This window comes from Chiloscyllium punctatum, chromosome 26 (genome assembly GCF_047496795.1).
Source record: "Chiloscyllium punctatum isolate Juve2018m chromosome 26, sChiPun1.3, whole genome shotgun sequence".
NCBI classification, from domain to species: Eukaryota; Metazoa; Chordata; class Chondrichthyes; order Orectolobiformes; family Hemiscylliidae; genus Chiloscyllium; species Chiloscyllium punctatum.
In genome coordinates, this window is record NC_092764.1 from 3,665,467 (window position 1) to 3,681,371 (window position 15,905).

Consider the following 15,905-nt stretch of genomic DNA (forward strand, 5'->3'; position numbering starts at 1 on the left):
ACGGGGGGGGGGGGCGATGGGTTAGAGTTAGGGTGAGTTAGGACAGGTACGGGGGGGGCGATGGGTTAGAGTTAGGGTGAGTTAGGGCAGGTACGGGGGGGGCGATGGGTTAGAGTTGGGGTGTGTTAGCGCAGGTACGGGGGGGGGCGATGGGTTAGAGTTGGGGTGTGTTAGCGCACTGCTGTAGAGTTTGTAGTTTGGAGAACATGAGGCTGCTCGAACATTGAGAAAATAAAGTTTGACAGTGACAGACTGAGGGTTTGAACAGGTGGGTTACATATACCGTGTGGATGGTGGACAGCCTCTCGGGATTCAGGAGATGAGCTCCTTGTTCCAGAATTCCCTGTCTTGGAGCTCTTGTTGCCACAGTATATATATATTGCTAGTTCAGTTCAGTTTCTGCCCAGTAGGACCCCTCAGGATGTTTATAGTGATGTATTGGTGATGGTGATGCCATTGAATGTCTGAGGATGGTGGTGAGATTCTTTGTTGGCGGTTGTTGTTGCCTGGATTTTGTGTGGCACCGGTGTTAGTTGCCCAAGCTTGTGTGTTGTTTGGGAGTTAGTGCATTTGGAACAAAAAGCCCTTTGAGGTTCAGTCTGTGAGAATTCCTGAGGAGAAAGATGGAGTTTGGGGTGGCGATTCTGCTTGAGTCTAAAGACAATGTCTTTGTTATTTCTATTCTTTAATTAGAGAGAATTTGCCTGTACCTTGTCAGTGCTGGAGGTCGGGCAGGTAGCATGAAAGCGAGGACAGTGCAGAGCTTGGAAGAGGTGATTTATAACAATAACCTTCACGTCCTGAAGATTACCCAAAGGGATTTATTAGTAATGAATTACTTTGGAGATCTCATACTCCAGAAGCTGTACTGGTTTCAGGTTTGTAGGCATCGTGGAGACTCATGTCAATTCACATTAGACTAACTTGACAGAAGCTGGAGAAAGCACTTCATGTTCACTCCTGCCGTCTTGGTCAGAGTGCCCGGAATGTCTGTTATGTTGTGGGCAGGTTGGGCAGCAGGATGTCAGACTGACTGTGTTTTTTAACTGCTTTAATAGGCATTCGGTGTGGGGGCCCTGGAGCAGGAGGATGATGATATCTATGCCAGGGATACACTGTCCCAGTATGACACCGTCCTGAGAGAGGAGGAACCAGAGGATGGCCTCTATGGGTGGACTGCTCCACAGCAATACAAGAACACAAAAGGTGAGTGTTTGTCACATGGTAATGAGCAGCTCCCTGCAGGATGCTTCCAAGCTCAGGTCGACCTTGGAGAGGGTGAATTTCAATCCGACTTGTCTGTTCCAGGTTCGATTCCTCATGCTGGATCTATCGGGAAAATGTTGGCGGGCTTCTGCTTGGGTTCCAAGTCAGCTAAACCCAAGAAGGTAAGTGCTGTATTGGCCAATCTGCCTTCTGTGTGGCAGCCTCCCTTAACAAGCAAGATGAGGGAAGTGGGGAAGGCCTGAACCAGGGTCACTCCACACAAACTAGTCCCTAACAAACCCAACCAGCATTCCAGAGAGAGTGGTGAGAATGGGGAACTCTGCTGTGCAGGTAGTGGCTGAGATGAACAAGCATTGATACATTCCAGGGCAAGCTGAATAAAGACATGGGTGCTCCAGGACTAGGGCCAAACAAGGGAAGGGGCAGATTGCTTCGAGTGGGGAGAAGCTACTGTGGAGCATGATCCCCAAAATGGGGTAGTTGGGCTGAATGGCCTCTTTGTGTGTTGTGTGACTGATTGACATGGGACTAAGAGCCCCTGTTTCTCAGAGCATCACTCTCCATGCATGGTTTCTGAAAGGACTGCCATTGCTCAGAATTACCTCTGTGCCAATAGGCCAAATATTTTCTTGTTCTAATACAATTGACCACTCAATAAGTGGATCACAGATTCTGTGTGATCTGGGAGTACCACTAACTGACAGCATTAGGGACAGGACTATGAGAGGAAGAGGTTGTGGTGATGAACTCTTGACTGGGTCACTTTCTGTTTTGTGAGAAAACAGATCATGCACGCAACCCGACTGCCCCATCCTGTCTGTCTTACTCCCCCCCCCGACTGCCCCATCCTGTCTGTCTTACTCCCCCCCCCGACTGCCCCATCCTGTCTGTCTTACTCCCCCCCCGACTGCCCCATCCTGTCTGTCTTACTCCCCCCCCCGACTGCCCCATCCTGTCTGTCTTACTCCCCCCCCGACTGCCCCATCCTGTCTGTCTTACTCCCCCCCCCGACTGCCCCATCCTGTCTGTCTTACTCCCCCCCCCGACTGCCCCATCCTGTTTGTCATTTCATAAGTTTGAGTAACTTCATTATTGAGCCAACCTGTTTAAGGTCAATTCTAAACAAACAAATATTTGATTTGTACAAGACTGGAAGGTGAGGAAAAACCATGGTAACAGTGAAATTTGGATAAATCCCTTGGATAAATTAATTACGAAAACCAATGCTGGTTTTCTACCTAAACATCGGTTTTATACTGAAGCACAGTTGATGATCCCCATCTGACCTGGAGCCCCGGGTGGTTTGGGTGGGGGTGCAGATGTGTTAGGCCGCTGGCTATTCAGTCCCATCCAGCTGGTTTCTCATTCCCACTGGCACAGAGCCGATCTGTATTTCAGCCCCATTTACCCAGCCCAGTTCCTTCAGGGTATGAATACTCTCTGTAGCCAGCCTATCAGATCCTTGTATCATTTTAAACACCTCCAGCAGGTATAGGAGATCCTGCCAAATCCATACCATTCTTCAGGACCACCATAACCTTCCTGGGATAAGCAGGTGCTGCATCCCCCTCCACCGGGGGTGCTGTCTCCCCCTCCCACCCTCCACCAGGGGACGCTGTCTCCCCCTCCCACCCTCCACCAAGGGACGCTGCCTCCCCTCCCACCCTCCTCCAAGGGACGCTGCCTCCCCTCCCACCCTCCTCCAAGGGACGCTGCCTCCCCTCCCACCCTCCACCAGGGGACGCTGCCTCCCCTCCCACCCTCCACCAAGGGACGCTGCCTCCCCTCCCACCCTCCACCAGGGGACGCTGCCTCCCCTCCCACCCTCCTCCAAGGGACGCTGCCTCCCCTCCCACCCTCCACCAGGGGACGCTGCCTCCCCTCCCACCCTCCTCCAAGGGACGCTGCCTCCCCTCCCCCTTCCCCTCCCCCTCCCCCTCCACCGGGGGTGCTGCCTCCCTCTCTCTCTTCCCCCCCCCCCCCACCCCCCCCCAGGGGACGCTGCCTCCCCCTCCCCCTCCACCGGGGGTGCTCCCTCCCCCTCCCCCTCCACCGGGGGTGCTCCCTCCCCCTCCCCCTCCACCGGGGGTGCTGCCTCCCCCTCCCCCTCCACCGGGGGTGCTGCCTCCCCCTCCCCCTCCCACCCTCCACCAGGGGACGCTGCCTCCCCTCCCCCTCCCCCTCCCCCTCCACCGGGGGTGTTGCCTCCCTCTCTCCCCCCCTCCCAGGGGTGCTGCCTGACCCCCCAGCCATGACACACCCGGGTATTATAACAAACGCTGAACAAGCATCCAAATCAATATCCTTTCAGTTCTGGATCTGTTAAGGGCTGTTTTTAACTGGAACCAAGAGCAGACCCAGGAGAAGCTGCCTGAACCTGCTCTCCCCATCTCTGTCCGGTCAGTCTGAGGTTGAAGATCCATCTGTTTTGTAGGAAGAGACTTAAAATCCTTGGCAAGGTGATCAGGAGAGGATGGGAAATATTTTGACACAGTGAGCTATGATCAAGAATGAGTGCTGAAAGGCTGCTTTAAGAAAATTCAACAATGATTGTCAGAAGATCAAATCAAAGGCCCTTTTAAAAGGAGGAAGGAGGACAAAAGTAGTGACCACATGGGAAGTGAATCAAACTGAGACGGAAACCTGCACAGCTGCCCGACCCAGCGGCAGGCCGCACAGCTGCCCGACCCAGCGGCAGGCCGCACAGCTGCCCGACCCAGCGGCAGGCCGCACAGCTGCCCGACCCAGCGGCAGGCCGCACAGCTGCCCGACCCAGCGGCAGGCCGCACAGCTGCCCGACCCAGCGGCAAGCTGCCGCTTTTGCTGTCTGGTTTCAAGCGTATCTGGACATTGGAGTGCTTTCTAAGAAAAATAAACAAATAGTGAAATTCAGAGCTGACCTTGGAGAAGCCTGTGTACGGGAGCCCACAGCACAGGAACCAGCTCAGTGGCTTTTTAAAGTGGAACCTCACTGTTTTTCTTCTGTAAATCTACGAGAGTGAGTAGAGTGGGTTTGTTTTTGATTATTGTTATTGAGATCTGTCTCAATTAAAGTTTTAAAAATATAAAAACATAGGTATGAAGTTAGCATGGAACAGTGCGTTTAGAGCAGTAATACGGGGCTAATTTCTGGGTCTGTAGATTGCTATGATGGCCTTTAGTGTGATGTGCTCTTCCTGATGGATGCGGGAGATTAGGGAGAGTTCCATGTTACTGATGATTATGTCTGTATGAAGTGTGTTTAGTTGTGAATCCGATCAGACCATGTAGATCAGTTGGAATGGCAGTTAGAAGCAATAAAGACTTTACAGGAGCTAGCGGTTTGATGGATGGCAGTTGCAGGGAGGGAGATAAACTGAAGAGCCAGTCAGGGAGATGGGTGACCTCCAGCAAAGGTAGGAGAGGGAGGCAGATAGTGCAGGAATCTCCTGTGGCTATTTCCATCTCAAACAAGTATGCTGTTTTGGAAAATCTAGAGGGTGATGCACTCTTCAGGGGAATGGAGCACAAACAGCCAGGTGTCTGGTACTGAGACTGGCTCTAACGTAAAGCGGGATACCTCGTTCTAAGCGATTGACAGTGATAGGGGACTCTCTAGCCAGAGGCACAACACACGACTCTGTGGCCGACAGCGAGAAGTCAGAATGATGTCTTTCCGCCATAGTGCCAGGATCACAAAATATCACTGAGAGGATCCAAAATATTCTCACAGGGGGAGAGGGATCAGCGGGAGGATGTTGTATACATTGGAGCTAATTACACAGGGAGAGAAAATGATGAGATTCTTAAGGGAAAATATAGGAAGTTAGGTAGGAATTTAAAAAGGAAGTCCTTGAGGGTAGTAATATCTGGATTACTCCTGGTGTTATGAGCTAGTGCGGGTAGGAATAGGAGGATAGAGCAGATGAACGCATGGCTGAGGAGCTGGTGTATGGGAGAAGGATTCATATTTTTGGATCATTGGAATCTATTTTGGGGTAGAAGTGACCTGTACAGGAATTACGGATTGCACCTAAATTGGAAGGGGGCTAATATACTGGCAGGGAGATTTGCTCAAGAGGATTTAAACTCGGAAAGGTATGGGTGGGACATAGGGAAATATTGAGGAAAGAAATCAGTCTGAGACAGATACAGTTGGGAAAGGCAGCGAGTCAAACAGTCAGGGCAGGCTGGGACAAAGCAGAGAACAAGGTAAATTAAACTGCATTTATTTCAATCCAAGGTGCCTAATAGGTAAGGCAGATGAACTCAGGGCATGGTTGGGAACGTGAGAATGGGATATCATAGCAATTACAGAGACGTGGCTCAGGGATTGACATCTTGAAAAATGTCCAGATTACAGAGGATGAAGTGCTGGATGTCTTGAAACGGGTAAAGGTGGGTAAATCCCCAGGACTTGATCAGGTGTACCCTAGAACTCTGTGGGAAGCTAGAGAAGTGATTGCTGGGCCTCTTGCTGAGATATTTGTATCATTGATAGTCACAGGTGAGGTGTCGGAAGACTGGAGGTTGGCAACGTGGTGCCACTGTTTAAGAAGGGTGGTAAGGACAAACCAGGGAACTATAGACCAGTGAGCCTGACGTCGGTGGTGGGCAAGTTGTTGGAGGGAATCCTGAGGGACAGGATGTACATGTATTTGGAAAGGCAAGGACTAATTAGGGATAATCAACATGGCTTTGTGCGTGAGAAATCATGTCTCACAAACTTGATTGAGTTTTTTGAAGAAGTAACAAAGAGGATTGATGAGGGCAGAGCAGTAGATATGACCTATATGGACTTCAGATAGGTGTTCAACAAGGTTCTCCATGGGAGATGGGTTAGCGAGGTTAGATCTCATGGAATACAGGGAGAACTAGCCATTTGGATACAGAACTGGCTCAAAGGTAGAAGACAGAGGGTGATGTTGGTGGAGGGTTGTTTTTCAGACTGGAGGCCTGTGACCAGTGGAGTGCCACAAGGATCGGTGCTGAGTCCACTACTTTTTGTCATTTACATAAATGATTTGGATGTGAGCATTAGAGGTACAGTTAGTAAGTTTGCAGATGACACCAAAATTGGAGGTGTCGTGGACAGTGAAGAGGATTACCTCAGATTACAACAGGATTTGGACCAGATGGGCCAATGGGCTGAGAAGTGGCAGATGGAGATTAATTCAGATAAATGCGAGGTGCTGCATTTTGGGAAAGCAAATCTTAGCAGGACTTATACACTTAATGGTAAGGTCCTAGGGAGTGTTGCTGAACAAAGAGACCTTGGAGTGCAGGTTCATAGCTCCTTGAAAGTGGAGTTGCAGGTAGATAGGATAGTGAAGAAGGCGTTTGGTATGCTTTCCTTTATTGATCAGAGTATTGAGTACAGGAGTTGGGAGGTCATGTTGCAGCTGTACAAGACATTGGTTAGGCCACTTTTGGAATATTGCGTGCAATTCTGGTCTCCTTCCAAGAGGAAGGATATTATGAAACTTGGCTGATGGGCATTTCAACTCCACTTACCCGCATTCTCCCCGTAGCCCTTAATTCCTCGAGACAACAAGAATCTATCAATTTCTGCCTTGAAGACATTTAGCGTCCCGGCCTCCACTGCACTCTGCGGCAATGAATTCCACAGGCCCACCACTCTCTGGCTGAAGAAATGTCTGCATTTCTGTTCTGAATTTACCCCCTCTAATTCTAAGGCTGTGTCCACGGGTCCTAGTCTCCTCACCTAACGGAAACAATTTCCTAGCGTCCACCCTTTCCAAGCCGTGCATTATCTTGTACGTCTCTATTAAGTCTCCCCTTAATCTTCTAAACTCCAATGAATACAATCCCAGGATCCTCATATGTTAGACCTACCATTCCAGGGATTATCCGTGTGAATCTCTGCTGGACACGATCCAATGCCAGTCTGTCCTTCCTGAGGTGTGAGGCCCAAAACTGGACACAGTACTCCAAATGGGGCCTAACCAGAGATTTATAAAGTCTCAGTAGCACAACGGTGCCTTTATATTCCAACCCTCTTGAGATAAATGACAACATTGCATTCGCTTTCTTAATCACGGACTCAACCTGCATGTTGACCTTTAGAGAATCCTCGACTAGCACTCCCAGATCCCTTTGTACTTTGGCTTTACGAATTTTCTCACCGTTTAGAAAGTAGTCCATGCTTGTATTCTTTTTTCCAAAGTGCAAGACCTCGCATTTGCACACATTGAATTCCATCAGCCATTTCCTGGACCACTCTCCCAAACTGTCTAGATCCTTCTGCAGCCTCCCCACTTCCTCAGTACTACCTGCCTGTCCACCTAACTTCATATCATCTGCAAACTTCGCTAGAATGCCCCCAGTCCCTTCATCCAGATCATTAATATATAATGTGAACAGCTGTGGCCCCAACACTGAACCCTGCGGGACACTGCTTGTCACCGGCTGCCATTCCGAAAAAGAACCTTTTATCCCAACTCTCTGCCTTCTGTCAGACAATCAATCCTCAATCCATCCCAGCAGCTCACCTCGAACACCATGGGCCCTCACCTTGCTCAGCAGCCTCCCGTGTGGCACCTTTTCAGAGGCCTTTTGGAGGTCTAGGTAGACCACATCCACTGGGTTTCCCTGGTCTAACCTACTTGTCACCTCTTCAAAGAACTCCAACACGTTTGTCAGGCATGACCTCCCCTTACTAAATCCATGTTGACTTGTTCTAATCAGACTCTGCTCTTCCAAGAATTTAGAAGCCTCATCCTCAATGATGGATTCTAGAATTTTACCAACAGCCGAGGTTAGGCTAATTGGCCTATAATTTTCCATCTTTTGCCTTGATCCTTTCTTGAACAAGGGGGTTATAACAGCGATCTTCCAATCATCCAGGACTTTCCCTGACTCCAGTGACTCTTGAAAGATCTCAACCAACGCCTCCGCTATTTCCTCAGCCACCTCTCTCAGAACTCTAGGATGTATCCCATTGGGGCCAGGAGATTTATCAATTTTAAGACTTTTTAGCTTTTCTAGCGCAAAAAAAAGGACTATAGTGAACCAGGTGGGTTTTTCCTAACAATTGTGAATGGATTCATGGTCATCATTAGGCACTGAATTCCAGAGTTTTACTGAATTCACATTCTGCCGTCCAGTGTAGTGGGATTTGAATCCAGATCCCCAGAACATTTAGTGTGGTCTCTAGACTAACAGTCCAGTGATAAAAGGCCATTGCCTTCTCCCTTCGCCCTCGGTGCCGTGATTTAAGTTCAGGCCCCATTGTTCCAACAGAACAAGGGGACAGTGTGTGTGTGTGTGTGTGTGTGTGTGTGTGCGAGTGTGTGTGTGTGTGCGAGTGTGTGTGTGTGTGCGAGTGTGTGTGTGTGTGCGAGTGTGTGTGTGTGTGCGAGTGCGAGTGTGTCTGTCTGTCTGTGTGTCTGTGTCTGTCTGTCTGTGTGTCTGTGTCTGTCTGTCTGTGTGTCTGTGTCTGTCTGTGTGTGCAGATGAATCCTGATGGAAGGCCTCCTCAGTCTAACACCTTGCCCATTGTTATATGTGTTAGGTGTATGGCCCCCCTGACCTGCCGAGGGACTATAGGCCTGTTCATTACTTCCGACCAGTCGTGGTGCCCGGTACTGTCAGCACCATCGTGGCACAGGCACTTGATGCATCGACTGGCCAGCATGGCACTGAGACAGGACCGAGAGGGCGGCACCAGCTGAATGCAACACAGAGACGGCAACTGCTCGGAGAAACTGCTCTTCAAGGTACTGGAACGTCCAGCATCTGTACAGAGCACCGCACCGACACGCAGCGTCCGCGCGCAGCACCGCACCGACACGCAGCGCCCGCGCGCAGCACCGCACCGACACGCAGCGCCCGCGCGCAGCACCGCACCGACACACAGCGTCCGTACAAAGTGGCGAACTACTCTGCAGCAAGATTTAATTTCTGAGAGTTAACACTAAAAAGCAAAACTTAAAAACCCTCACCCTTTCCAGCCTAAGAAGAAAGAACTTGCATTTCTGGAGCACCTTTCACAATTCTGGGACATCCCAAAACTCTTTGTAGCCAGTGAAGTGGTGACTGCTGTAATGTAGAAAACATAACAACCATAAGGTACAGGAGCAAAATCAGGTCTACTCTGCCGTTCAATCATAACTGATCTGTTTCTCCATCCCATTCTCCTGCCTTTTTGGTCCCTTTACTCATCAGAAAGCTATCTAGCTCAGTCTTAAGTGCATTCAGTGACTTTGCTTCCATGGCCCTCTGTGGCAATGAGTTCCACAGAGGGAGAGCTGCTCTGTCACTGTTGCTTTCAGGTGATTTGTTAAATCACAGTAATGTCTGTCTTTGCCAGAAAATATAAAAGATCACTGGACCATGATCTGATGTGGAACACAGAATTCTCTGTGTCCTGGGAAACATTCATCCTTTAACATAACTAAGTCTTAATTACTTGGACAATATCATATTGCTGCTGTGGGATCCTGCTATGCAGAAACAGCCACGATATAGGCAGACACGCAGATCGTGTTGAGGCAGGGAGGCTGCAGAAGGACTTGGACAATATTGCAATAGGATGTCACAGCCTGTAGTTAGGGGGAATGCAGAATCTTTTGTCTCAGGTCAGAGCGTGGAATCATCTGCAGGCACCGTCTGGCAGCCAAAGGCTGGATATAGGATTAGGAAACAGGATCAAACAGTTGGTTTGTAGTGCTGTATCACAGAGGGTTGACACTCAGCTTACAGTGGAGGTCCCTGTCATTTCATCGCAGGAATATCTCCATGGTGTATTGACAATATTAATTTCTGCCCATTTGTTAGTTCAGGGTAGTTGTGGAAATATGAAGTGATTCTTAACTCACACCAATCTGTTATTGATCACTCTTATGCTCCCTGAACAACATTGAGTTTTGGTCAATCAATACCTGCATTTTTAAAAATTCATCCATGTTTTCAGATCCCTAAGGCATTGCTCCTGTTACTCTGATCTCAGAGTTTTTAAAAATCATTTATTGGGTGAAAGTGGAGCTGGCGAAGTGAGCATTTATTGTTCATCCCTAATTGTCCTGGCGAAGGTCATGATGAGCTAGTTTCTTGAACTATTGCAGTTCCTGGGAGTCAGGCACCCACTGAGATGTCACACTCAGACAGTGAAAGAGCGATACATTTCCAAGTCAGTGAGTGGTTTGGAGAGGAACTTGCAGGAGGTGCTGTTCCTGTGTATCTGCTACCTTCGCCCTTCTAGATGATTGTTGTTGTTGGTTTGGAAAGTGCTGTCTGAGGATCTTTAGTGAGTTTCTGCAGTGCATCTTGTAAGTTCTACACATTGCTGCTACTGAGCATCGATGGTGGAGGGAGTGGGTGTTTGTGCATGTGGTGCCAATCATGTGGGTTGCTTTGATCCAGAAGGTGTCAAGCTTCTTGTGTGTTGTTGGAGCTGTGGAGAGTATTCCATCACACTCCTGACCTGTGCCTTGCTGCAGAATTCCTAGTCTGTAACCTGAGTCTAGATTAGAGTGGTGCTGTTTGCCTCACCTCTAACCTGCTCTTGTCTCCACCGTATTTATCACAGAATCACATTGAGTAATGGTGTAGGATGAAGCCGTTCAGCCCATCGTGTCAGCATCAGCTCTCCAAATGAGTTAGTAGCATTCTTCTGCCTTTTGCTCAATCCTTTGCATGTTAGAGTTACACAGCAAAGAAACAGGCCCTTCAGCCCACCACATCTGTGCTGACAAACAAACACTGATCTCAGTTGGTCCATAGCTGACTGCAAGCCATTTTAAGTACTTAGCCAGTCGCTGCATTCATCACCCCCTCCGGTGATGTGTTCCATATATCTGTCACCTGGGTGAAAACAATTTTTCTCAGATCTCCTTAAACCCCTTGCTCCTCACCTTAAATCCTGTGCTTTCTGATCTTCAACATGTCTGCCATGGGGAAGAAAGTCTCACGATTTATTTTGTTTTTTTCTATTTAAGCAGCCCTCTTGAATGGATGGATTAGTTATGATATTCTAAAATTCCCTGGATTCTGGAGAGGTCCCAGTGGATATGAATATCAGCCAATGTGACACGCTCCTTCCAAAAAAAGGGAATAGGCAGAAAATGGGAATCTGTAGACCAGTTAGTTTGGTCTATGTCGTGGGGAAGTTGCTGGAGTCAGTCATAACTCAACACTTGGGTAAAATAAAACTCAATGCACCAATGACTGCATGGCTTTATGAAGGACAAATTGTGCTTGTTAACTTTGCAGGAGTTCTTTGAGGAGTTAAGCAGCAGGTGGGTATTGGGGGTCCGGTGGGTATTGGGGGTCCGGTGGGTATTGGGGGTCCGGTGGGTATTGGGGGTCCGGTGGGTATTGGGGGTCCGGTGGGTATTGGGGGTCCGGTGGGTATTGGGGGTCGGTGGGTATTGGGGATCGGTGGGTATTGGGGATCGGTGGATATTGGGGTCCAGTGGGTATTGGGGTCCAGTGGGTGTTGGGGTCCAGTGGGTGTTGGGGATCTGGTGGATATTGGGGTCCAGTGGGTATTGGGGTCCAGTGGGTGTTGGGGATCTGGTGGATTTTGGGATCCGGTGGGTATTGGGGATCCGGTGGGTATTGGGGATCCGGTGGGTATTGGGGATCTGGTGGATATTGGGATCCGGTGGGTATTGGGGATCTGGTGGGTATTGGGGTCCAGTGGGTATTGGGGATCTGGTGGGTATTGGGGATCTGGTGGGTATTGGGGATCCGGTGGGTATTGGGGATCTGGTGGATATTGGGATCCGGTGGGTATTGGGGATCTGGTGGGTATTGGGGTCCAGTGGGTATTGGGGTCCAGTGGGTATTGGGGATCCGGTGGGTATTGGGGATCCGGTGGGTATTGGGGATCTGGTGGATGTGGTGTATTTAGAATTCTACAAGGCATTTGACAAGGTGCTGCATTAAAGTCTAATCTAGAAGGTTAGATGCCTTCTGATCTAGAAGGGGGTTAAGTGAGGAGTATTGGCTTGGTCAGTGGATTGGCAGATTGATAGAAAGCTAACTGTTGGGATAAATGGGTCCTTCTCTGGATGGTGAACTGTAACTAGTGGTGTGTCACAAAGTTTAGTTCTTGGACCTCAGCTGTTTACAGTCTATATAAATAATTAGCCAGCTGGGATTGTGTAACAGAGCAATATTCACAGATGAGACTAAAATAGTGGGAAAGCAGTCTGTAATGAGGACATAAAGATTTCTGGGTGGATATTGATAGGCTTGGAGAATGGGCCTGAGTCTGGCAGATGGAGTTTAATGTGGATAAGTGCAAAGTTGTCCATTTTGGCCAGAAAATAAAAGAGCAAATTATTTAAATTGAAAGAAGATTCAAAGTGCATCTATTCACAGGGATCTGGGTGTTCTTGAAGATGAATTGCAGAAAGTGCCTATTCAAGTGCAGCATATATTTAGAAAGGCAAATGGTACCTTAGCGTTTCTTGCAAAAGGACTTGGTCAGCATGGACCGGTTGGACCACAGGGTCTGTTACCATGTTGTGTGACTCAATGATTTGAAAGAAGTATTGTTACAGTTATATAAGGTGTTGATGAGACCACACCCTGGTGTATTGTGTCCAGTTTTAGTCTTGTTGTTTGAGGAAGAATGTGATGGTACTGGAGACAGTGCAGAGGAAGTTCACTGGATTGATTCCAGGAACGAAAGGGCTGTTGTACGAGGAGCAGTTGAATAACCTGGGCCTGTACTCGTTGGAGTTCAGAAGAATGAGGGAGATCTGATTGAGGTATATAAAATGCTAATGGGGATTGGTAAAGTGAACGTTGAACAGCTTTTCCCCCTTTGGGGCAGTCTCAAACAAGAGGTCATAGATATAGAATGAGAGGAGATAGGTTCAAGACTAAGATGAGGAGAAACTACTATTTTCAGAGGGTTGTGAATCTGGAGCTGCCTCAGAGTGCAGGCAAGGCAAAATCAATCAATAGATTCAAGAAAGAAATAGATATGTTTCTGGTGAAAAATGGAATAAAGGGCTGTGGGATCAGGCAGCAAAGTGGAATTGAAACTAGGATAAGATCAGCTATGATCAAGTTAAATGGTGAAGCAGGCTTGAAGGACTGAATTGCCAACTCCAACTCCTAATTCCTATGTTCCTGGGAATGCTTCAATTGAACCTCCGTCCACTGCACTTGCAGGTAGAGTGTTCCAGACTTGAGTACAATTGCTGGAATTCAGTTTCTGGTCAATCCTCAGGATGTTGATAGGAGGGATTCAGTGAGAGTAATGTCATTGAATATTAAGAGCAATGATTAGATGATTAGATTCTCTGCTGTTGGAGATTGTCATTGCCAGGCAACTATGTAACCAGAATGCTGGTTGTTACCTGTCAGCCCAAACCCAGATACTGTCCAGGTCTTGTTGCATTTGAACATGGTGCTGAACATTGTACAATCATTGGTGAATATCTTCCTATGTGCCAGGTATGATTCCAATCACCTGGCCCCTGAGTTTTCCTCCTGATACCCATTGACTCCTGTTCTGACCTTCTGATGGAGGGAAGGTCATTGATGAAGCAGCTGAAGATGGTTGGGTCTAGGTCACTCCCCTGAGGGACTCCTACAGAGATGTTCTGGAGCTGAGATGACTGACTTCCAACAACTACCACCATCTTCCTATTTTCCAGGAGTGATTCCGATTACCATAGTGTTTGCCCCCTGATACCCATTGATTCCTGCTTTGCCAGGGCTCCTTGATACCACACGGTCGAATGCAGCCTTGATGTTGAGGGCAGTGACTCTCCCCTCCCCTCTGGAATTCAGCTGTCTGTCCATGTTTGAACCAAGGCTATAATGAGGTCAGGAGCTGAGTGCCCCTGGGGAACCCAGACTTGGCCTTGGTGGAGCCCAACTGAGCAGGTTATTGCTGAGTAACTGTGTTGAGATATTTGTGTTCATCAAATTCTGGCTTTCTGCATTCTCAGTTTTCCTGGCTCTATCATTGTTGGATGTGCCTTCAACTACCTGTGCCTTTTAAGACTTTTGTATTTTCCAAGCAACACCATTCCATTCTCCTTCTTTAATTAAGTTACTCATTAAAATCTTCTGCTTTGCACAAGCTTTTGATTCACTTTGAGTGAGTGTGGCTTCGTGTTAAAGGTTTAAGACCATGCTCCTGTGAAACTGCTAGGGGTGGTTTCCCCTCTTAAAGGTGCTCCATAAATGAAGTTCCTGCTGGTTATTGTTGGAGAAGTGAGGTTGATATAATTCTGTCATTTATGTCCTGGATGGTTTCTAGTGAAGGTGAGCGGTATTGGATGCTTGTTTTAACAGGTCCTAGCTCAGTGTTTGAACTGCTAACAGTGAAAGACAAGGAGAGACTGCAGCAGGAGGCAGTTTCCAGGAAGCTGCCTGTCCAGAGCCAGGCACCAGCCTCTGAGAAACCCAGCGATTCCCAGCTTCCTGCACTTGGAGCAAGGCTGACAAGTTCGAGTGAATTTAAACCCTTTCTCAAGAATCCAGAGAAGCAGAAGAGATATGAGGAATATGTGGAGAAGCTTAACTCGGGCCAAAGCAGTAAGTTACCCAAGATCAAGATTGTATGTTTACAAGGCAAGTGAGGACTGCAGATGCTGCAAACCAGAGTTTAGATCAGAGTGGTGCTGGAAAAGCACAGCAGGTCAGGCAGCATCCGAGGAGCACGAAAATCAACATTTCGGGCAAGGGCTTTTGCCCGAAACATTGATTTTCCTGCTCCTCGGATGCTGCCTGATCTGCTTTGCTTTTCCAGCACCACTCTGATCTAAACACTTGTGTGTTTCCAGTCTAGTCTGTTGTGGTTTGGTCTTCAGAACCCTGCTATCCTTAACTTTTTCATTAGTCAGCCAACAGGCAACCTGAGACATTAACTCTGGTATTCATTTTGTAAATGCTGCCTGATTTGCTGAGTAGTTCCAGTATTTTGGTTTTAGTTCAGACTTCCAGCATCTGCGTATTTTAGTTTTGTGACAATCTATCGCCTTTGTTTGAAAATTTTCAATTCAGCCCAAGCAGAAATGTCTTCCCTTGGGGGAGAATTCCACACCTTTCCTGTGACATTACCCTTGAACGGCTCGTTTCAGAATGTAAGGTTTAGATGCTACATATTGGACATTCATTCCAGTTGAAATAATTTCTCTCTCAAAACAAAGCCTATTATCTCTAATCATTTTAAGTGTCTTGCTGAGATCACCCCTTGCTCACCTTATTTAGGAGAATAGGAGTCGAGTCGATGTAACCAGCCCCGTTAATCACTCCTCTACCCCCAGGTGCCCTGGCCAGCTGCTTGGACCCGAACATGACCGAGTGGGAGCGAGAGCGGGAGCAGTATGAGTTCAGCCGAGCAGCAATGCTGTATCGTTCCACCAGTGCCTCACTGTCATCCCGCTTCACTCGGGCCATGGTTTCAGACGACAAGGACACAGTGGAAGTGATTGAACAACAGGAGGTACAGTAATGCTGAGCCAGAGAGGGAACTGCACAGACACTGTTCGATGCCAGGAACGTGCTGCCGGGGAGATGGGAGTTACAGATACAATAACAGTGTTTTAGAGGCATTTAGACAGACATGGGAATGGGTAGAGAGTTGACAAATACAGACCACGTGTCAGCAGTGGGATTACATCGGGGGCTGCACGGTGACTCCGTGGTTAGCACTGTTGCCTCACAGCACCACAGACCCGGGTTTGATTCCAGCTGTGGGTGACTGA

The 15,905-nt window shown here is 48.3% G+C and overlaps 1 protein-coding gene across 2 annotated transcripts in view; it reads left to right on the forward strand.

The window, feature by feature from the left end:
• gpatch1 (G patch domain containing 1) overlaps window positions 1-15,905 on the forward strand; it is a 52,500-nt gene that overhangs the window by 24,447 nt on the left and 12,148 nt on the right. For both annotated transcript variants that reach the window (XM_072595781.1, XM_072595782.1), the window contains exons 8-12: window positions 1,059-1,206; window positions 1,309-1,388; window positions 8,741-8,945; window positions 14,491-14,733; window positions 15,465-15,643. In XM_072595781.1, coding sequence (XP_072451882.1) covers window positions 1,059-1,206; window positions 1,309-1,388; window positions 8,741-8,945; window positions 14,491-14,733; window positions 15,465-15,643 — 855 coding nt within the window. The remainder of the gene's footprint in view (window positions 1-1,058; window positions 1,207-1,308; window positions 1,389-8,740; window positions 8,946-14,490; window positions 14,734-15,464; window positions 15,644-15,905) is intronic.